The following is a 24283-nucleotide window of genomic DNA, read 5'->3' as shown; positions in this document are numbered from 1 at the left end:
ACGTGACCAGCGCGGATTTGACACATAAAAATGGGAGGGGTTAATATACGGAGGCGGGGCTTGATTTAAAGGGACATGCCTCTATATTTTTTTTTTTTTTTTTTGTTTGTGATCTGTCCAAAATTCTGTTTGTCTGCAGTAAATTAATCACTTATTTAAATTTTTTAAGCATGGCTTAATAAGTGTTTCAGTGTTTTTTTATTTAGCAGCTTACCCTTAAAAAACACCTAGGCCCGGTTTCACAGACAGGGCTTAGAAGACTAAGCCAGGATTAGACCATAGATCAATTAGGACATTTAAGTAATTTTTATAAACATGCTTAGAAAAAAACATTACCGATGTGTATCTTAAAACTAAAAAGGCACTGATATATTTTTAAGATCAGTCAGTGCAAGTTTATTTCAGTGGAAACAGCTCAGACTTACATTTTAGTCTAGGACTAGTCTTAAGCCCTGTCTGTGAAACCAGGGGAATATGTTAGTTCATGTTAAACACAGACCTGTCAGGAATTATTAAGCAGCAATAAACCACACGAGGCAGGAGTAACGAACTTCATCCATCTTATTTACTCTTTCACTTCTGTCCTCGTAAACATTACATCATTACACAACACTTCAAAATAGTAGTCACAATATAATTCACCCATAACACCTTATGTTCACCATGAACATAACACCTAGTTTTACTCGAATAATGAAAATAAAATAAACATTTAAACTGGAACCCATGGCTTGGGCGTGTTAATTCTAGGTTTTAGGACTGAACAGCTTTGTTTGAATCTACCATCCAGTAAGGACTCTTTGTCATCCAACCAGAGATTGCAGAGTATCCTGAAGTCAAAGATGAAATGTAGGGGTGACCTGGCGTTTTTGGTAGCTGCCCCTAGACTCTGGAATGCCCTACGCATTTCTATTAGATCCGCTTCATCTTTGTCCATTTTTAAATCCAAGCTAAAAACGTATCTCTTTGATTTGGCATATAATCAGTGGTGCAATTTCATTGCACTGTATTTTATTGATGATATTGTTCTGTTAAGCCTGTTATGTAATGTTTTAATTTTTCTTCTTGTTGTGCAGCACATTGGTCAACATTGGTTGTGTTCAATGGTGCTATACAAATAAAATTGACACTGACATCTCAACAGCCCACCAGAGTGCTGTTATTATTTCACATGCAAAGAGGGCATTTACATGCGTGTCTTGAAGGGACCAAAATACAGGGCATACAATTCTAAAGGTCAGAGACAGGCTTGGTTCTCCATGAGGAATTTTGGTGCCTTGGTCACACAAAAAAATTACTTGGATGTGAATCATGAGTTGTCATCATAAAATAGTATATAATTAAATGGGAAATAGGCATTCTTTGCACAAACAGTCAGACTTGTGTAATCAAAATGAATGCAAACCCCCTGATTTTTGTAACTTTAATGCACTTAAGGGTAACAAAACCACAGGCAGTGTAGTGATTCTCCAGAATATAAAAAACACCAGTACACACTAATTAAATTCATCTTTTAAAAAGCACAAATAAAGGTTCTTTTTACACTTTGACCTATATTATTGAACACATTTCCCCAAAATTACAAATCACAAATGCACATTCTAGAAAATTGATTGCCATTCAGGAACCAGTTTGTTTGCTTCCCTATAAAGACTTGGAATGCAATCATAAAGTCAAAGGAAAAGGAAAAGAGTTTATAATAATAAAATAAAACCAATATCAGGGAACTAACTGATGATTCTCAACTTTACATTAGACAGTTTAAACACACCCATACTGTACAGGCTTTGGTATTGTGTATGTGAACTGACTAACCACTTATGACTACAACTTAATAAAGACCTTAAGATCGTCAACCTTAAATAGACACTACTGTATTTTATGTAAATTGAGTAAAACCAGATATTCAGACTTAACAGAATTTTTTAGATAAACATGGTAAAAAAAAGGCCTTTTCTTAGTATGCTTTCCTTCACATTACAAGCAGGATTTAGAAGAGCGGATTTTCTCTCAAAATGACACTTCAGTCCATTCCAAGGTGAATAAAGGCACCAGTGCTTGCACATTGTCTTGTGCTGCTAAATATTCAACAAGAAATATAAAGTATCTTTTGAAACAAAACAGAAAAACAATCGCTATTTTTTTTAAGCTTCCTTATGAGTAAATAGGTAGACCAATACAAAGACAAGTGGTATAACGGACAAAATGTACAAAATGTTGTACATTTACAATGCTCTCTGGGAAAGAGGAAAGCATCTGAAAGTCTGTTTCCTTCAGCCGTCTATAGGCACAATGCATCTGGCAAAATAGTTGGGCTCCTTTCTGGAGATGTGGGTTTGTAATCAGGGACAGTGAGCTCCCAGTCTTATTGCAGTGGGCTGTCAAACACAGTGTCAGGCAGGACAGAGATCTTTAGCTTCTTATCGGGCCAGCTGTACTCCTTCGGCAGCTTAGACTGGGTAAGGGGTAAAGAGATATACAGCGTGTTAAAATAATCTAAAGTTTACAAAATCATAGTGAAATCACTAAACATGAGGTGTAAGTAGAGCCTTACCATTTCACGGGTGCACAAATCCTGAATGTCAGCTAGCATCTGGTCTGCAAACTCCTCAGTAAGTAATATCTAAATTAAGGAGATCAGAACAAGGTCACACATAAGGAACAACATTGAATTTTAAAGGGGACCTATTATGCCCTTGATTTTGTTTGTGGGGTCAATAATCTTTTACATTATTGCAGCAACTCTCTTCCCAGTCTGTCAGTAACGCTCTGTTTAATTCTGCCTCTATGAAGCCCCTCCTTCCAAAAAGTGCAGTGTGCTCTGATTGGTCGGCTGGACCAGTGTGTTGTGATTGGTCAACCACTTCGAGCGCATTTTGGAAATATCACGCCCCTTACCATAAACACGAGTTTCAACACACTACTAACACAACTCAACCAGGCCTCGCCTCTTTTTCCTTTGCGAATGCCTTGAGCGGGAATGATTTAAATAAGGGATATTGTGACATGTACGCTCCCAGAAGAAAACTCAAGACTACAATCAAGGCATTTCAGAATCAGTTCTTACTGATATAGAGAATAACTCTCTTTGGAGTGAACTATGTGCTTTGTAACTTTGCCAAACTTTTTTCATTCTCAAACAGCAACATTACACACTAAAGAATGTTGAAAATGTTAAAAAGCATAACAGTGCCCCTTTAAGGGATTTAATAGTAATATGTGTCTGATACCTGTAGCCATGGTCCGTGCGCAGCATACGGATGCTCTTCTGTGGCAAAAGCCCCTTCCACCCCAGTTGATACAAAGGTGATTGCTGTATCTCCATTAATGCTTTTATATGTGAAATGTCGGCCATGAAGCAGCCGACCTCTACAAGAAATGAATGAATCATTTACATAGACATTGATAAGTGTCGTATCTCTTAAAGCAAGCGCGAAATATCAAAGGCTAAAACTATAAACAACCTGATGTTCATTTTCTCCCTGCTCTCATTTGGACTTTAAACAAAGGCTTCTCTGTGAGCCTCGTCTCTGTTTCTGTCCAAACAAGGAGATTACATAAAACTCATATCCCACTCTTTTAGAGCCAGCAAAATCAGAGCTGTTAGCTTTTCAGTGAGTTTAGTTTGTTTGTAAAACTGTAATACATTGGTAATATAAACAGTGCAAATCAGCACACCAGTACATGTGTACTTTTATTTTTCACTTCTGAGTGAATTCACAACCCCTGGCCCCTCTTAAAGTTAAGGCCTCAGCAAAGTGGATTTTGAGAAAATATATGGCAAATGGAGCTTCCTACAGTGTATGTCCTACCTGAGGCACAGTGGGAGAAGTGTCCCAGACTCCTGGTTGAACTTTAGGTGCACACTTTCCAGCTGTCGTGTTCGCACCAGCTCGTGAGGGACAATAGCAGCCGAGCTCTCGCTCTCCAGACTGTCCTTACGACTCCTGGGATATAAAGAATGGGAAAATGTAAATAAGAAAAAAACTGAACAAAGGCGACAGTTTAACAAATCAATTTGAAATGTGCTGTGTGTCCAATTTGTGTTCAATTTGTATGTCTGGACACTTAAAGCACAATCAAACTGTATAAATGTCATCGCATTAGTAGTATAATGAAATATCAAACCTCAAATGGCAACTGCAAACAAATAATGCTAGAGCTTTTCACAGTGACCTTCAATAAACAATTTGTCAGTCTTAAGGTAATTTTTCAATTTCACACAGGTGTCCTAAAAGAGTAACCACGTTCAACTATGAACATGATCCACTAACGTTAAACAACCAGAAATTGTCCAAATACTGATACTGCAATGATTCATACATTTGTAGCTTAAGTGACCAAATACGTTTTGAGGCCGCTGTAAATAAGCAAAAAACAGAAATATTGCAGTGCAGAGCTTTGTTTTTCCTCATTGATCTAACAAAGTAACTTGCAGACACTCTACTGAACACCCATTTTCAAAGTGGAATAAAGAAGAACTGTCTCCATAGCCCATTTGCTGAAGAAATAGTCTCAGTTTCACTCGTAGTTGGCTCTTACCTTGATATCTGCTGGGTCTGGAAATGTCCAACTGATTGTCTATGGAGAAATTAGGGGCAGATTTGTACCACAGCGAAGTGAATAAATGCATTTACCACTACTGCCAAATGGCAAATCAATTTTATTCCTTTCAAAAGCTACTTAGAACAGAATAAAGTAAACTCTTCCCTCTTTTAAGAGATTTGAAGAGCACCTTTAAATGAATCTGCATATTTGAAATTTGGTAATTCATTTGCTACTCTAAGGCAACTGAAGGAAGTGCAGAAAAACAAGTTGATCAACTGATTACATAAGTAACATTAAAGGATAATTCCAGTATTTAACACTTTGAGTCCATTTTGTAGTTTGTTTTGGATGAACTAGAGTGGTGGACAAAGAAATTTTGACAATGGTTCCTGTCTCGACTTTTTGACTATTTTAGAATTGCCCATGACCGCTTTAGAATGGGAGTCAATGGCCATGCACAAACATGTCCTTAAAACAACCCTTAACGTTCGTTTTCAAATCTGTGCAACTCACCGAGTGGTTAGTGGTGTTCGTTGATGTTCCAAAACAAGTAGCGTAGCGAAATACAGTTTCTGTCGCGTTTTATTTGGCATTTTGTAAAATCCCATTGATTTCCGTTGGAGGACTCATTGCTCGTTGATATTACTGCGCTACCGGAAACGGAAAGGGGGCTGTTTACATTTGGTTGTAGTCTTTTAGGTCTTTTCGCTCGATTCTCTGTCTCTCAGAAGGCTAGCGTGAGCAGAGCAACGGAAGTTACGGAAGAGCGGAAGTTTATACGCGGTTGTGAGGTATCTGAAAAAATAGTTCCACTATAGAAAAATAAACGGATTGAAATCATACATTGCGCCGATATATTTGTTTTTAATCATCAACGAACACCACTAACCACTCGGTGAGTTGCACAGTTTTGAAAACGAACATGTTTGTGCATGGCCATAGACTCCCATTCTAAAGCGGTCATGGGCAATTCTAAAATAGTCAAAAAGTCGAGACAGGAACCATTGTCAAAATTTCTTTGTCCACCACTCTTGTTCATCCAAAACAAACTACAAAATAGACTCAAAGTGTTAAATACCGGAATTATCCTTTAACGGTACACTTAAAGGTAGGGTAGGCAATTTTGGAGAGGCTAGAAATAGCAAGACACAGCAGAGTCTGCAAAGCGTCACGAGTTAAATTACCTCTTGTCTCAAAGCACATAATACAATAATAATGAACGCAAACAACTTAAAGAGTACTGACTTGTAACACCTGACTGCTGCAGTTTATTTCGCCGTTGATAGTGTTGCCATAGAAATGAATAAATCCGAGCCTGAGGACATGAACAGCTCTGGGTAAAACTTCACGGGTTGCCTTTTCCTAATTACAGTAGTTATGGTGTGAAAGCAGCATAAGCTTGTTTTGGTTCAGAAGGAACTGTAAAATGGCGGCTACTGTTTGTTTACGGTGCTCTGTGACTGTCTGTCTAACTCTGCATAGCCTCATGAAACACGCTGAGGACGCGTGATGACTGGGTAAGCGGAGGTATGGAAATACATAGGCTGACAGGCAGGTAAGGACATCATATTATTGCATTCAGACTGCTTATTGATTGATGGTCACCAGCCATTAAATAAAGCCAAGCTCCTTGAATTTTTGGGCCAGGAGTGGCATAAAGTCACCCAACAGCAATGTGACCGACTGATAGGGAGCATGCCAAGATGCATGAAAGCTCAGATTGGAAATCAGGGTTATTCCACCATATATTTAGTTCTGAACTCTTCCGAAGTTAAAACATTAGTATTGTGTTATTTAAAAATGAATATAAGTTTGTTTTCTTTGCATTTTTCGAGGTCTGAACGCATGGCATCTTTTTCGCTATTTTAACCAGCTGTAATTTTCTGCAAATAATTGCTCTAAATGACAATATTTGTATTTGAAATTTGGAAGAAATGTTGTCAGCACTTTGTAGAATAAATCAAAAATGTTCATTTTATTCAAACAGATACATTTAATAAATCCAGAGAAACTGCTAATTTTGCAGTGGTCTCTTAATTTTTCCCAGAGCTGTATATAAAATACAGGAATCAAAATATTTATATGAAGTCTGGTTCTATTAATGGTTCTTTAACTTGCAATCTTCCAGCAGTGTGAATGGAACCTCATACTAAAATACTCATGAAATATTGAGTGTTTTCTGTAGTATTATTATTATTCACCACAACACTGCGGTCCGCTACTGAATCTATAGCGTAAAACACACAGCGACAAGCAAAGTAATCAGGTTACCCAACGAATTACTCTTATGAGCGGGGATTTTTTACTGAATCAAAACATGTATGAATCAGTTGGAGGGGATAATGAATGAATTCCCAATTATTTTCGTCATGTCCAACTTGAAATTCAATACAACAACTTGATCACAAGTTCTAAAAGAATCATTAATGAAACTGGAATTGCTAAGAGGAATCTGAACCAGAATCGCTAAATTCTTTATGATTGCCGTTTCCATTCATCATATTCATTCATTAAAAAAAAAAGTCAAGAAGCCTGAAAACCTTTTTCTCTCTATGAGGAAAATATATACTCTCTTTAAGCTTTATACTGACAAATACTGCTCAAAGTAATAAATAGTGTCAGGATGCCATTATCTAGGTAGACACAATGACTACTAGAACATATATGGGTGAAATACTTTCAACAGAATGTACGCAAAAATTCAAGGGAGCACAATATTCTTGAATTTAGTATGTTTTTCATTCATCATGGTTATTTGGATTAGGCAACATAACCAACTGCAGCAGACACTCCAGGATGTATGTCTGAATCTCTGGCTGGGCAACAACTAGCAGGGGACCATGAGCAAAACAAGAGGGTGTAGACAACAGGATAGTGAGATTAACCCAGACAAACCATGCTCGGAGATGATCTGGATTGCACAGCATTTAATGAGATAAGGATGGTGTGCTTAAAACAGTCACCCCAGTTAACTGCCATCATCATGCCCTTAATAAAGTAGCATGCGGTAAATTGGTGATTTCTTGCAAAGTTGAAATTATTATAGGAGTATAGTAAAATACAGACCTGATTCAGAAGCACATTTGTACTGGCAGACTATCGGCACTTGAAGCTAATTTCCTGAGCAAGTAATATTATGCTGTACAACAGCAGGCCAGCTGGCAAGAGTCAGCACTCGTGAGGACAAAGATTGAAGGGACAGGCTGTGTCTGAATAATACCTGCAGGTAATTATCCACATCCAAATGGTATACCATATTCAGCTGTTAAGCTGGACCAACCAAAGCTCATGAAATTCTTTTCTTTAAAAATGCAGGCCTGCTTAAAAGCCATTTTTAACTGTGCAGTGTACACCAAATAGGAGTGGGCGGCATGACTAAAATCTTATATAACAGTCCTGTATCACATAATATCATGATCAGTTAACTTTGCAGAGTTCTGTCACACTTCTCTCTTGCAGTTTATATTGGCTGTTGAGATGCATCTTTTTAGTGTCAGGTGTTTTATGGATGCTAGAAACTCATTAGCAAAGCCTGTTGTTATTAATAGGCTTATAGCTTAATTTATAGGGGTGGATATTGACAGATTTTACAAATCTGTTTGATTGATTTAATTTCTTTGATTGATTGATTCAATTCAACATAGATTCATTTGGATATACATCATGTGCAGTACAAATCAATTTTTCTAAAGGAAAAAAAAAAAAAATCTGTCCATAGCTCAATAGTTAGCTAGAAAAAAATAACTAGGCCACATTTTTATTATATTTTTTACTTAACCCATTCATTGTTTTGTTTTATTTACTGTATGTTTGAATAAATCTGTCATGAAAACTAGTTATGTCAGTTTAAATATTTATATTTCAATAGCGAACTGGAGTAGAAACATTATAATTAAAAGGTTGATATAAAAACTGCCTTTATGTGCAGTTTAAATGTTTTTATAATTAAAAGTTTTTGAATGTTGATAATTATATATAAAAAAAATAGCAATTGAACAGTTTCAATTTTATTGTTAATTTGAACCTTTAATATTATAGTAATGTATCAACTGACAGGGTTCTCTGCATAGTGGGGCGCACAAACAGAGGCGCGTTACAGATAGCACTTCCACTTGAATGGACACACACACACACACACACACACACACACACACACACACAAATTATGTCAAAAAATACCCATCTCGTAAGTATTCTCGTAAAAGTTGAAAAATAATTCGGATGTGTATCATTATATTGGATCCATGCATTAGGTCTTAAAGTGACAGCAGCATATAAACAGGCCTACCTGCTGCTCTCTATGACATGATGTTAATCAAACAACAAAACAGCTTTAACAAAGATTAATCTAGATTTAATTTATACAGTGAACACAATAGTGTTATTTTACATTCAATTATTACATTTCCGTTCCTGAATACTACTGTTAAGACCTTGCTTTATTTGTAACTTTGTTATATTTATATATGCTTGTAATTTGTGTAATTGTTCTTATGTTATAACTGACTGTTCACTTATCTTTAATAATGTTTGAAATGTATTAGGCTAATAGTTTTGTGCTGAGGTATTGAAGCACTTAAAATGTGCTTTAAGTAATAAATGAAAAACCTAGGGCTGTACTGTCCTAGTCGATTAGTCGATTAGTTGGTCGATACGTTCTGGTTCGACCAAAATTCTGATTGGTCGATTTTCTGCCGCGTTTTTATTTCATCAGTTTTGCCGCGCTGAGGCGCGCTCATTTCATCAGGTGGAAAGCACTAACTGCTAATGGGGGTGTTTTCAGAGTACCTTTGTTTCACTGTAACAGTCTGTCTTCAAAACACCCCCCTTGTTTTCACCTTTTTTGGATTAGTTCAACCCAAGAGAGAGCGTCGAGCGTAGAAGGTTTGATGCTGAATATTATTTATTTAATTGTGAGAGCGTTTAATAGTCAGTCCTCTTCTAACATGTCAACAACAAAGAAATCGACAGTGTGGCAGCATTTTGTTAAAATTGATAACAGGAAAAAGGTCGAATGCAAAGTTTGCAAGCAACAGTTTTCCACAGCTTGACGACAAACATGACATATCATCTAAAAGTGGTAAGCTCACTTGTCTGCGTTAGCTTGCCCTGTCTGTTTTGAGTAGGCTATGAACATATCAGAATTTGCATATTTCAATGTTTTAGTGTGATAACCTAACTTTTTTATTTTTTATTTTGAGCCTAATGCGCAATTGCGCTGTGCTGTTGGTTGTGTTAGTTTTGAGCCTAGGATGCTTTATTTTTCAGTTATGCACTTTATTTCGTTTCTGCTCTTGATCTGGTTTGTTTAATAAATATTTTTTTATTTTATTAAAGTGGACGTGCCTTTTGTGTTTATTAAGAGTAAAAGCTTTAAGTTAATAGTCTATTCGTGTCTCAGCTGCGAAGCTGAGCTCATGTTCAGCCTCGCTCGGTGCGAGGACATGCACAGTGAAATGATAGTGTCTGACAGTTATAACTTATTATTATAACATATGACAAAAATAATTGTCTAAATTATGTTGCATATTCCTCAACAGTTCTTGTGATGATATCACTAGTTGACAACATAGTACTATTTTCGGAAATCATAAGCTATGATATTGCGCAGGTGCACGTGATGCAGCGCTGTCAGAGCCGACAGACTCGAGTGTCAGACTCATTTCAGTGCAAAATAATTAGGTCAAAAACGATTTAATATACTGCAAATAGCCTACTAGTTGTTTATGTTTATTTATAATTCATTTAGGCGGACAACAAGGCTACCAAGTACTGCGCACAGTGCGCATCTAATTAATTTAACGTTTTTTTTCTAACGTCATTTTTAGTCGATTTTAGTCGATTTTTAGTCGAAAATTTCAGGACTTCAGTCGACCAAGATTTTCTTTGGTTGAGTACAGCCCTAGAAAAACCAAAAAAAAAAAAAAAATTAATGATCCGATCCGTGACTCAAAAAACGTAATATGATCCGAACCATGAGTTTTGTGATCCGTTGCACCACTAAAGGACACTGAATGGCTTTTCTGAGGTAAATGTAACATTACATGACATAGTTGTTTTACTGATGTATTTCTGCGTTCAAAATACTGATTAAGCCATTACATGAGACATAATACATTTCAGTAAGTTTCTTTCAACATACCTTCTAATGTTCATTCATGTGTATTACATGGTATAACTAGCAGTACAGTTGAAGAGATGGTCGGTTCACTTGAGTTCCACTTGTCATTACTGGATGGCAGGCATGTTTAACAATAGTGCACAAGTTTAGTGCAGTTTTGTTCATGCATCAACTGCAAAGAACATCAACTAAAAGACTTATCTTGGGATTTAAGAATCAATATTGGTTCATCAAAATGATTGATTGAAATAAAGAATACAATATTGTCCAGTATTGCCCAGCCCTACTAATAATTTACATGACTGTGATTGCTTACAATGCTCAACCACTGCACTATAATGCAATGGCAGTAGACCTACATGAACTAATACTCACTTTATGATTCGCAGCACTTATAATCATAATCTCGATCATTTATGTGATTAATGTCCAGCCCTGTGTGCTATAAACGATATAGCAAAATCTCTATCTCATAATCTCGTATATACAGTCACATCACCTCACCCTAGCGGCAAACTTTTTTTTTCCTCTTATCCACAAACCATCAGGATGCCATCCTGTCCCAAACAGGTGGTATAGCAAACCAAAGCAGTTTGGTGTCCTGAAACAAACGCCTCAACCGGCTACTTCCAGAATTAAGGTCACAGCTCTGGGTAAACCATACATCTGCTCGACCAGTATAATCACACAGTCCTGAAGCTTTGATTGTCATGAAAGGGCAGGACTTACTGTGGCCGGTCGTGACTGTGCCTCTGACTGCTGATGGGAGGAAGGACAGACTTGCTGTTAATCTCCAGTCCTTTCCTCAGGGCTTCTCTAATCTGTTCAGTGTCTGTATGAACAATACACAAATACTTGACACAACAACACAGTAATTTGAGCCAATACAACATCTCTGAAGCATACTGGGTTCGGTGTCTTGTTTTTAAATTGGTCTGAGTCTGTCCTTAGAACTCCTCACCTTTGTCGGACAGCCTGCGTGGCTGTGACCCAATGCAAATGCTCCTGCTGTCGTCCTCATCCTCGGGAGGTCGGCTCAAGTCATCCCAGGCACACTTGGCACTGACACCGCTCAGGTTCGAGCCGTCCGTCTCTATGCCCTTATCCACTCGTTCCTGCTTGGAATGAGCAATCAACACACGCACAAATCAGCAGGGGAGCAGTATGGCTGGACATGTGTCTGTCTCGGAACAGAGAGCGAGAGGGCAGAGGACTAACAGGTTGAGTTTAACAGCCACTGACTTAATTACAATCCAGACTTCACCTTTTCCCATGCTTCACCCCTCAAGCATCACAGTATGCGCTTTTTCAGATGACCTTAATCACCAGGAATGATAATCATTCATTACTTGAGAGAGGTAAAATGTGTAATAAAAAAATTAAAAAAAAAAGGGCAGAGGTGAAATGAAAGGAAATTACAATTTTAGCTTGGATAAACTTCACAAAGTAAAGTATCTAAAAAGGCTACATTGTTAACAAGACCCTTAATTTTAAAGAATAATACACAGAAAAATTAGCAATTGCACCAATATTAAAGGTGCAGTCTGTAAGAATGAATTTCTTAGTGGCCGAAATAGGTACTGCAGTCCAAATTCAATTTCCCCTGCCCCCTCCTCCTCCTCAGACTCGACGCTCACGCGGGTTGCCAGTATGAAGACACGCAACAGGAACGAGCGCAATTGACAATGAAAGCCGAGGAGACTTGCTGATGAGTTGATTTATCCATGTTTTAATATGCTCTCGTTCATAGAGATTTTTAGATGGATACCGAGGTTGGGTATAGGTTGGGCAGAATCTGCAATCTCTGACCCAGTTTGTTTGCTAGTTGCACCATTTCAAAGTAAAATAACTGGCTATAGAAGTGTTTTTCAGAGAAACGAGTATGTGAACTCACCATGTATCCTAAATATCTGCAAACATATGATATTTTTATGCTTTAGTAGAGTTACATACAGCTTTAGTAAAGTTACATACAGCACCTTTAAAATTCTAGCTGATACAGATAAGCAGATCATTATTTTCATGTTATGGTCAATAACCAACAAATGGCTGATATTAAAATTCTAAACAATTTTATCTAAATTAATTAAAAATAAAACAATAAGTAACAATCAGTAAAGACATACAGAGTAAATTTAGGCATCACAACATTATAATGGAAAATGGATATTCTTTTTTAGATCTCCTAAAGATTAAGCTACATTTAAAAGTGTTATTAAATAATTAAGTGATTATTATAAATATTTTAAGTCAGTAGCTATGTTTCCATCCACCTATTTTTATGCACATTTTATTTTATGCGAAATCAAGATACATTTATTGTGTTTTGTCTGCGCGCTCTGAGAGTAATTTATTATATCCAAAATTATTATATACAGTGGCTTCTCCTACTGCAAGAAACAATTTGTTCTCTTCAGGTCACTGGATGGAAACGGTGCCTTATTTGCAAATACTTTTATGCATTTTTCCAATTTTGTGCACAAGTTAATTTCTCAACTTTGGATGAAAACATATTAGCTAGTGTTAGATTACAGAAACTACAGTTCAAAATGAATACTTTAATTCATCAAGGATGAATTACATTTATGAAAATGTCAGTAAAGGCATGTATAATGTTACAAAAGATTTCTATTTTAAATAAATGGTGTTCTTTTGAACTTTGCATTCATCAAAGAATATTGAACAACAAAAACGTATCACAGTTTTAAAAAATATTAAGCAGCAACTGTTTTTAACATTGATAATAAAAGGAAAAGTTTCATAAGCAGCAAATCAGCATATTAGAATGATTTCTGAAGGATCATGTGACACTGAAGACTGGAGTAATGATGCTGAAAATTCAGCTTTGGAATAAATTACATTTTAAAATATTTATATTTTGAATATTTTATATTTAGAGCACTAGGAGCAAAATTGTGGGTGAACCAAACACACTACAGAAAACCTTACTTGCAAGTGTGGATCAATGTCAAATATGGTTTCCCCTCTTCTCATATCAGTGATTAACCATGGACCCCCAGCACTGCAAACAAAACAGCAAAAAAGACAAACAAACAACATTTCAGAATTAATGAAAAACAAGAACAGCACAAAGCATCTGAGAGCAAATGAAAGCTCCTGACCCACTTACTATAGTTACAGCATTCAAAATACAGTACTCTTATCTACAATGCTCAAAATGCCCCAGCAAGAGTAGAAAAGAAACAGCATTAAGTAACACAACAAACATATTTTCACATTTGCTTGTAGGAAAATGTACAGACATAGAACTTCACCCATCTATAATTGCTTTTCAGCAAGAAGAGAGAGACAAAGTAATACATCAAAGGAATTCATTTAGCTTCTCAGCTGGTTAAATCAGTCCTCCAGATTCTTTAACACAGTTTTCCCACCGATGGAGCAGGAGTGTGTCCTTGGGCTGTCTCGTGGCTGGCTGTGGGATTACTCACATGTGCACTCCTCTCAGCAGGTCCAGAATGCCTTGACCGTTCCACTGCTGCGCTGCCTGCAGTTCCTCTGTGCAAACACCCACAATCTGATGAGCACAGAAGGAAAAACTTAATTTACACCAATCACATGGAGATATATGCATAGGAGGACAAGGTTAATGAATGTAGCATACAAAACTGAATCTAGATGGCTACATGAACATATCATGAACCAATCTCAAGGGCTAAAGAAAAAAAAAAAAAGAGAAACTAAATTACTGTGGAAATTATGTTAGCCTACAGTCAACAATCTTGTTGAGACTGCTAGCATGTTGTGCCTGACCTGAAGGAAGCTGACGAGACCAAAGGGGGTTTGCACTGGCAGCATCTGGGGGTCTTCTGTCAGAAGCATATGCTGGATTCTAGACTCACTGTTGTCCAACGGACTGTGCCACGAAATGTGATCACCACTACAGAATGTGTTTTCTGTTACAGAGAAAACAACTTGTCTGATTGGTTTGCAAACTTTCAAGAGATTAATATGCTAAAGTTTATTTTAGTTTGATGACTCTATATTTAATATAGTGCATACACCTCCTGTGGAAAAACAAATCCTGGTTACTACTGTTACCCATACATTACTACTAGAAAAACAATAGAAATTTCCAATAGATTTGGCTATTTTTACACTAACAACACTACAAAAAGTTTGTATGTTTGCACTTCAGCCAAGCAGATATCGTAACATTTATCAGACTAAATTTATATGCTAAAAATATGTACAAAACTATACTAAAAATATTTCCATATTTAGCATGACGTTACAAGTGGTGCTCACTGCAGAGCCAAATGACATCCAGCTCCTCCTCTCTAGACATCATGGGTGGATCCACCTCTGTGGATCTAAAGAGCATAGATATGGTTATGGATTAGGGTGTGCTTGGATGTTCTAGCTTCACCCATTACAGCCAGATTACATCCAGAGAGGGTGAGCTGGACTTCATGCTCCACCTATTGGCTCTGCAGTGAGCAGCCTCACCCCTGTTATGGTAACATATAGATGCAACCAAGCTTTATTTCAAGGCTTTATTTTAAGTTTGCAAATATCACTCAAGCTTAATTAATACAGCTTTGAGACAGTATAGGTATAGATAAAAAGGTCAGAGAGCCTGAGAAATGGTCATGAAAAACTACATTATGGCTGTTTTTATGCAGACCTCTGTGGAAAAAAATAATAATTAAATACTATGCCTTTAAGGGAGCACACTTAGATCAATTATATTAAATGGCTAAAAAAGGGTTAGTTTGCCCAAACATTTTTGAACACAAATGGATATTTTTAAAGAAATCTATATGAATCGAGTGGGCAAGGAAGTACGGTTGAGCTTTTGCTTGCCATAATTTAGTTCTCCATGTATGTTCGCTGATCAATGTTTATATGTGAATAAAAGTCATTATATCAAGTGTTCATGTGTCTTTAGAAGACTTTGATTAAACAACTCGAATGGATTTATTTTACCATTGAACCATCAGAGTTTTAAATGAATAGACTTTCAGTGGAAAGACAGAAATCTCTCAGATTCCATTAAATATATCTTCATTTGTGTTTCAAAGACAAACAAAAGACTTATGGGTTTGGAACAACATGAAGGGGAGTGAAGACAATTTTCATTTCTGGTAAACTAACACTTAAATCTGTTAAAGCTGGAAACAACATGAAAACTACAGCTCTTAAATTGTTTTGCAGTTACAGAAGAAACCCTTCCATGAATTGTAAAACTTTAGACTTCAGATGGGGTGCGGGTACAGTACCTGATTGAAACACATATCGAGCCAGGCCTTGCATGAGCTCAGCTGGCCAGGTAGGGGGTGCTGTCTCTCCTGCTTCTCTTCTCAGGCGAAAGGTGAGCTCAAAACCAAAACCACTTGGGCCCTCTAGACCTGTGAATCTATAAAGAAGCAGAATACATCTGTAATTCTAGCACAATCAACACAACTCTTCACGTATAACTAAACATCAGACTCTTCAGTTTCAAATCAACCAAATATCAGAAACTTCCCAGGCTCAAATTTTTGGTTTTGTTAATATTTTTTTCCTTAAGAATGACAAATAAAATTGCGATGAAAGCCCAAATATTAAATGTCATGGATGAATATTGACAGAGTAATCCACTATTTTGTAGAGCAGGGTGAAAATGACAATTTTCACCTGAGATTTGGAGCCAAATTACAGAGTGGTAAAACTGACTTTAGAAAGATGGCAGCATCATTATTTTATTTTTACACAGAGATTGGTTGGTCTTAGTAAAATCTATTGACTTTAGCTATCTTTGTTGAATTATATGGAGAAATGTCTGAAGATAAATAATGTTGAAACTTGAAATGTATCTTGTTTCTGTCAATCAAAACAACTGCATAGAACATACCTCTCTGAGTGCCAAAAATACGCTGAAATGGGTAAACTGATGCACATTAACTTGCTCTCAAAAGTTTATTTATCAGAATCTATATTTAAATTAGTTTCAGGAAAATTTGGAAGAAGGGATTTTGTTCATTTTAACAGCTTCTGAAGCTAAGAGTTCAAATACACAGTATCATAACTACATGTTACCAACATTGACATCCCAATATCTCTGGGATTGAACCACATAGGGCCTTAAAAATGAAGATTCCAAAAGAAAAGTTTCATAGGAACAAAAACCTAAAATGATATTAAGAAATCTTCTTGAGCTACAGACATGCTAACTTTGGAATGTCTTTTTTTTTTTTTTTTTTTTGCTACTCAGAAAGGTATGTTGTAATGTTTCAATAGAGAGGAACAAGATACATTTCTAGTTTCAGTACTATTTGTTTTTCAGACATTCTTCTTCAAACACATTAAGTATCAGCTGTTGAAAAGTTACCCAACATTTGGTTTTCGACTATTGAAAATGGAAAAAGTTCAATCATTTGGACATGGATCCGCATTGAGATCCCCATGTCTGTGGGATTAAAACATATAGGGCCTGAAAAGTTTATTAAGAATGAGAATCTAGAAAGATATTAAGATATCTTTAATACTTTTTTGGAGTTACAGGCATGCAAACATGCAAAACAAAAGAAGTGCTTTTTCCCATTTTTGAACAGTCACCTTTGGCATATAAAGCAACAAAGATTGGAAAAGTCAAAAGATGTTACTAATAGTCCTACCAATCTCTGTTCAAAAATAAAATGATGCTCATTTCCTTCACCAGAAACAAAAAAAGATCAAAATCACAATTTAGCTGAGGACCTCTGCTTGATTTGATACAGATTGACCCTGAAACTTGTAAGTAAATAAATAAGGTAATTATGAACATAATAATTTGCTGGTCTGCTGTAATATTATCATGTCATGAAACAGTTGTAAACATCTAATAATCTGTCATTCTTACTCATGAACTCTGTTGTCCCCATACAAGTCACTGAGACCAAGGCTGACATAGTGCCAATGCTCCGGTACATCTTGTCCAGGACATCCCATGTTTCTGTACATACTAATGTAGTCCAGAGGATCTGGACCCCCTAACCTGAAAAGAGGATTAGAGAGGAAAGAGTGAAATACTGAGAGGAACAAGTACACTTGAAAGTTTGTTATTTGCCTAATAGTAATGCTTCTGCAGACTGAAACTTCCTTATTATTGAAACTTGTGTATCTTTGTATAAAGATACACATTCAGTATAAAGTTAAAACTTCGTCAAGCAAAATTCTGTTTTGTTTTAGTTGTTTTTAAGTGTGCGTATCAAGAAACAACATAAAACTCCAATGCTTCAGACGTCTCACCAATACTTCACAATGGCTGTGACTTGCAGCGGGTTCGCCTGATCGGGATACAGGCGCCTGCATTCCCCATAAATGGCCTGCAATCCCGGGGGAAAGAGCGAGGCGAGGCCGAGGTGCGCTGCCGCTCCGCTGCTAGGCCGCATCTCATCCATCCCCACACGGCTGCACCAAACAGTGGAAAAAAGTTGTCGAAAAGCAAGAAAATTAGGTGTTCTTTTTAACTTCCGATTAAAAAAAAAGATTCAATCACTGATATTGGAAATATGATTTGTACCACTTTTCCCCCTCTGTTTAGCCCCTGTTGCAGTTTTTCCTCTGTGGTTTGATGATGTCCAGAAAAGGGGACGTGGCCAACACTTTGACTGACACTTGATCGACCCAATCAGAAAAGCTGTTAGACAGACGAGACATGAGAGCCGTGATGCGTTTGGACGAATCTATTGTGATCCAGGAGGAGGTGGGGCTCAGAGGCATCCATAAGGAATATGCCATTCACAAGAACACAACTGTTTCTTTTATTCTTATTTCTTTATTAGCTTTGCGACATTTAAAGACGAATTTGTCTATTTTTGTAATGTAGGCCTATTATGAATAATTATAAATGTATTATGTCTTCCAATTTACATTTTATAACATTCTGTTAACATTCCAATAAACATAAATAAATAATATATGCATTTATAAATGATAAATATATAATTCTAATTTCATTTATACTTAGATTCACTTATTTTTTGAATATCTCTGTTCTTTATTTTACTGTTTCAGTCATTTACTGCTAATGGTAGGCCTACTTGTATTTGTATTTTGTGAATTTGTATTTTTTCGAATGACAATGATTTAAGCCATTTTTTTCCATAAATATTTTTAATTTGATCTATGTAGGCTACTATTAATTGCTAATGCCTAACTTTGTTTGTTAATCTCACTGTTTAGCTAGCCTACTAACTGTATAGCCTACTAACTGTATGTTCCAAAGTGAGAACAGACCACCTGCTGGACAGACTATTGACTGCACAATGATGCGCTAAAAACATGATCTGAATTACCGTAACTCATTTTTTCCAGACGAGATATGTAAAATACTTTTAGTAGGCTAGGCTATCGTTTATTGAAAATGCACATCACAATTAACAATAAGCTTATCAAAATCAAAGGATTAATTGTTACTCATTCTTGTTTTATGAATGCTCTGTGTTTTTAGATTTAGATCGTGTCCTTTGTTTGATCTACGATAAGCTCAAGATGTCATAAGTTCTGGAAAGTGATGAAATGAAATACCAAAACTTCCACAAATGCAACAACTACAGCAGTCAGAGAGTTCAACTGACGGCCTCATGTGGTAAATTAGTCATTTCTGATGTTACACACAGTTATCCTTTACAATTTATCCTTAGGTTGATACTTCCATAAATAATATAATGCATAAAATAATTATCTCTGTGTTTGTTAGTATTTTATAACTAGCCTCCATATGTTGTCCTGGCAGTATCCATCTGTGTGGATGTAGTAAGGACCTACTTCTATAGCCTATGCTTATAAAGGGAACTTAGAATTGTTTTTAAATATTATATCCAGAAAATCACTTACAATGCAGCTTGTAAGAACAGATTATTTATGCTCAGTAATACCGGTCCTGTTTATGGCATGACTGATAAGACGACGGCTACAACATCTTGTTGATGTTATGTGGTGCTTGGTTACCAAAACCCTTTGTTATACCATTTGTTGCTGGTAATGTGTGTTACACAGAAAAGCAATGTCTTGACATGATTAAGTACTTTATTTTCCATTTCCATGACATGAGTAATTAACATTGCATTGCTTAATCAAATGCCGCAGTAGTTCTTGGTTTTCAATGTTTCACTTTGAACTAAATTCTTATACGGAAATGAATTAATTACATGGAGGTATTTTTATGTACAATGTAAAAACTTGTCTGTATACAATAGGTGCATTGTATCAAACGATTTATTTAATGTATTAATATGAAGTGGAGCCAATTTTTCGGTAACACTTTACAATAAGGTTCATTAGTTAACATTAGTTAACATAAACTAACAATTAGCAATACATTTGTTACAGTGTTTATTAATATTTGTTAATGTTAGTAAATAAAAATACAGCTGTTCATTGTTTGTTCATGTTAGGTCACAGTGGGGTAACTAATGTTAACAAATACAACTTTTGATTTTAATAATGTATTAGTAAATGTTGAAACTAATATTAACTAAGATTAATAAATGCTGTAGAAGTATTGTTCATTTATGCTTACTAAGGCAGATAACTAATGTTAACTAATTAACCTTATTGTAAAGTGTTACCAATTTTTCTTATGCAGCCGTTTCAATGAAATTTCCGTTTCAATGATTCTTCCAAAATTACATATCAGAACTATCACACTGCTTTCTTACCAATTATGTGTGTTTTTCAATGTTTACTTTGTTTGTTTACATTGTAAGATTGTATGTACTTTTGTTTAGACATACCCAGAATTGTTCTACATGTGGGATTTATTTATTTCATTAAATTTATATCAGCCGAGCTATTCCATGTTGACGGTGGCTCCTCATTGGACGACCCATGGCCACTTTTTGCTTCCAAGATTACAACCATATGCAGAGGCCAGTGACCCTTTACACACAAAGCATCAGGAGCTATAAGAACACAGCTGAGTACCACCATTTATATGGACCAAACCAAACAGTTTATTTTAGTCCTATATTGCCAGCAATCAAGTGTGCTTTCTCTGCCAAATGTTGCTCCAAAACAAGTCCCAGGATTCAGTCACCATGAGACGTCTAGTGAAGCATGGCCAGAAGGGTTCACCACCCTGAAGGGTGAGCTGCACTGGGGGAAACTCCAAGAGTGTTCGCTGTGAACTGAGAGCTTCCAGACTTTGTGAAAGAGGATCTAAGGCGGGTGTAGGGCACTTACCCCAGCACAGCTGTGAGGATCAGCTATCAGAACGGGGAGTTTTTAGTGCGAGGGAACCCTCATGTGGGTGAACAGGAATAAAGGGTGGAAAAGAAGGTTCTGCAAAAGGAGACAAATCTTCCATAGTGTGAGTAAAATAAAAGAAGAAGCAAAAAGAGAGTGTAGTAATCTTATTGTGTGACTCCTAATGTATGTTTATATCTATCTGTCAGCTTATTTGATTGGGATATAAAAAAAAATCTGAGTGATTATTTAGATGATTTAATGTAGATATATATATGTATATAGATGATGATGTAAAGAATAAATGTAGTGTAAATAGGAATACTTATAACCCCGGTTTCACAGAGAATGCTTAAGCCTATATGGTCCCAGACTAAAATGCATGTTTGAGCTGTTTTAACTGAAAGCAACTTTCACTGACATATCATAATATATGTCAGTGTTATTGTTTTGAATCAAGATGCACACCAGTAATGTTTTTTTCACACACGTTTATAAAAGCTATAATGTCCTAACTGAACTAAGGCCTAATCCATTTACTTGTACAAAATCCACTCTAAGAACTTGTAGATAACAAAAATGTAATTATACAATATATATATATAATATATATATATATATATATATATATATATATATATATATATATATATATATATATTGTAAAAAATCTTTGTATTGGATCTGTCACAATCTGAGTTTCACAATTTTGGTAGATTTTTTATTTAACCACAATTTAATTTGACACTCCACAGTTTTTCTTATTTACACACTACACGGTAAAAAAAAAAAAAGTTATTTCAAAGATTATTGGAGTATGTTTTACATTAAAAAATACTATTTTAGTCATTGTACTTCAAAATTTCATATTTAATTCAATCCGTTACTATTTGTAGCAATTTCTGAGTGGAAATTGTTAGTAAATTCTACACCAATACTTATTTTTCAGTGAAATATACTGTATACTGTTATCATATTCCCATCTTCAAAGTGCATGATACTGTACTTTTGATACAAAAATAATTTGTTTTAATAATAAATATTATTAATAAATAATTTAATAATAAAACATTTAAATAATAAATGTTTTCGATATGTAAAAAAAAATATATATATATAACAGTATATTTGTTATTGCCAACAAAGAAAAAATACATATGTAACAAATTTGCAAATAACCCTTCAATAAAACACATTTGAAATGAGAATGAGCTATTATCATATAAGTCTCTAAAAATCTAGGTATAATGTCAGGAGAAGCCACGAACACCACTCTAATACTATTATTAGACTTTGCATTGAAGGACCGTGTTGGGTCATTATGATATTTGGACAGGTTTTGGACAGTTGTGTTGGGAGTGTCCATTACTCCAGATTTCCAAGGAATTGATCCTGAGTCATTTGCTGGGAATAAGAGATAAGACATGCCTGCGGTTACAGCGTGGGAGTCTGCATCGTTTGCATATGTCAGCTCACCACTGGCTTTTTTTTTGAAAATCTGGCCATGTATATCCAACCTAGAGACATAAGATGAATACGAATCACAAACCATCTAAAAGGCACTGCTGAACATTTGACCTATATGCTGTTGTTCACTATAGGTGCCCCCAGAACTTGAAAAAGGACATTCATGGATCACGGAAGCAGTGGACAGACTTTGTTCATTTGATAAGCACACCCAGAGTGTCTGATAAATGTGAGTGTGCATTAGAAATACTAAAACTAGAAATAAAAAAATATGAATAAACAAATAAATAAAAAGCAAAGAACACAGGAAGGTGGTTTGAATGATTTGTAAACATTTATTGGAACACAACATGTAAAAAATATATCTCACTAAATCTCAAAAGTCTACCACTGACTACGGCATTGTAACTTACTGTACGGTAAGAAGTAACTTGTGACAAACCTGTTTTATTTACCTTTTCTTATATATATATATAAGAAAATTATATAAGAAAAAAAAAAATATATATATATATATATATATAAACAAGAAATATATATACAAGCAAGAAAAGAATAAAACAGTTTTTTCACAAGTTACTTCTTACAGTGATAGAATAAATGGAAATATAAAGTAGGTTTACTTATTTAATGTTTTCTTGGTACTTTTTTGTTGTTGTTGCAGATATTAAACACAATACCAGAAGAACTGAGCCCATAGATGAACTCTTTATGAACACCATCTATGGAATTCAGTTCTCAGGGCTAAGTGCTCAAAACATACTTTGTCAGCATTTACTAAACTTAAAATGTTTGTTTTTTTAAATTACACTCATATGGTAATGATAATGAAATCCTGTTGCCCGTCAAGTGTATTAAAATGGTTAATTTCCACTCAGAAATCCAAACCGAAAGCTTCTCAAAGCTTTTTTTTTAAATACATGAACAAATAACCAAGGACTTCTGATATTTTGACCGTTTCAGAGCTCAAGATTTTTGGGTTGTTGCAGCTTATAAATTCATCAATCTCTGGGAAGGCCAAAGGGTCAGTGATGTAATCCAACTCAGGTTTTTGTCTCAATGTTATCTCCATCACATATTTGTTTAATGTTTGATCATTACTTAACTGCTACGAAAAAGCACTGAACTTCATGTCCTTAACTGAGTACCTGCCACACCTGAGGACTTTCAGGAAACTGTCTCTTCCCAATAAACGGCAATGAACCAGTCGAACTGCCCTGATGGGTGCACAGTTGGAAACCCCCTCTGAAGAACCTGAAATATCTATTATTTTTTCCTGTTCTCTCATGAACTGCATGCCACATTTTGAGTTGATATAAAAACTAAACACTGTGTAAGTGTACAACTCTGACATTACAGTTAAATTATTAGAAATCACATAACAACACAATCATATTTTTTGTATTTTATAAAGCCAGTAAAATATTTTTTTTACACACCACACATCTCTCATAATTAATTTTACAAGTATTTTTCTCCCAAAATACATGTCATACTAAACATCAAATACTTATCTGATAAAGAAAGGCACGCTTATCCCAGCTTGTCAGGAGCAACTTCATAGCTATATCTCTCATTCTGGTACTATCATGGATCAAGCTGTTGCTTTAAAATCCACAATCCTTATTTGCCATTGGAGTCTCCAGTAACTCACATGTAAAGCCAGAGATGAGCGCTGTTCTTGTGACTTCTGAATATATGACTTCTGATGAGTTCTTTCAGCTTAAATATCTCTCTCTCTCTCTTTCTATTTCCCTCTTACACTCACTCACTCACTCACTCCCTCATGCTCTTTCAGTACCGTAAAGCCTGCAATCACTTCCCAGTAAGAAGGAAGCAGTGGGAGGGAATCTCCCGCCCCCTCATAATGAATCAATACAAAGCGCTTCTGAGGAAAAACATCTCACTGGTTCAGCCCTCAGTTCCCATAAAACAAAAAAAAGGAAAAGGGGAGACGGATAGAGAGAGAGAGAGAAA

At 35.7% G+C, this 24283-nt stretch overlaps 1 protein-coding gene across 6 annotated transcripts; it reads right to left on the bottom strand.

Moving 5' to 3' along the window:
- Window positions 1-1409: 1409 nt before the first annotated feature.
- sufu (suppressor of fused homolog) lies at window positions 1410-18284 on the bottom strand. Of its 6 annotated transcripts, none has more exons than XM_079854997.1 (14): window positions 18174-18284; window positions 17900-18061; window positions 17511-17645; window positions 15910-16046; window positions 14441-14583; window positions 14119-14204; window positions 13619-13691; window positions 11631-11784; window positions 11399-11501; window positions 4543-4581; window positions 3813-3947; window positions 3231-3369; window positions 2555-2623; window positions 1410-2455 (listed from the first exon to the last, which is right to left on the bottom strand). In XM_079854997.1, the coding sequence occupies exons 2-14, from the start codon at window positions 18049-18051 to the stop codon at window positions 2366-2368; spliced, it is 1455 nt and encodes a 484-aa protein (XP_079711123.1). In that variant the 5' UTR covers window positions 18052-18061; window positions 18174-18284; the 3' UTR covers window positions 1410-2365. The 6 variants fall into 6 exon arrangements, with proteins under 6 accessions (XP_079711123.1, XP_079711121.1, XP_079711124.1 ...); XM_079854995.1 differs by having other exon boundaries at window positions 11631-11787; window positions 18174-18283; XM_079854998.1 differs by lacking the exon at window positions 4543-4581 and having other exon boundaries at window positions 11631-11787; window positions 18174-18283.
- Window positions 18285-24283: the final 5999 nt, after the last annotated feature.

This window comes from Squalius cephalus (genome assembly GCF_949319135.1).
Source record: "Squalius cephalus genome assembly, chromosome: 21".
In the NCBI taxonomy this organism is placed as follows: domain Eukaryota; kingdom Metazoa; phylum Chordata; class Actinopteri; order Cypriniformes; family Leuciscidae; genus Squalius; species Squalius cephalus.
Note: the sequence above shows the minus strand (reverse complement) of the source record. Positions and strands in the feature narration are given on the sequence as shown.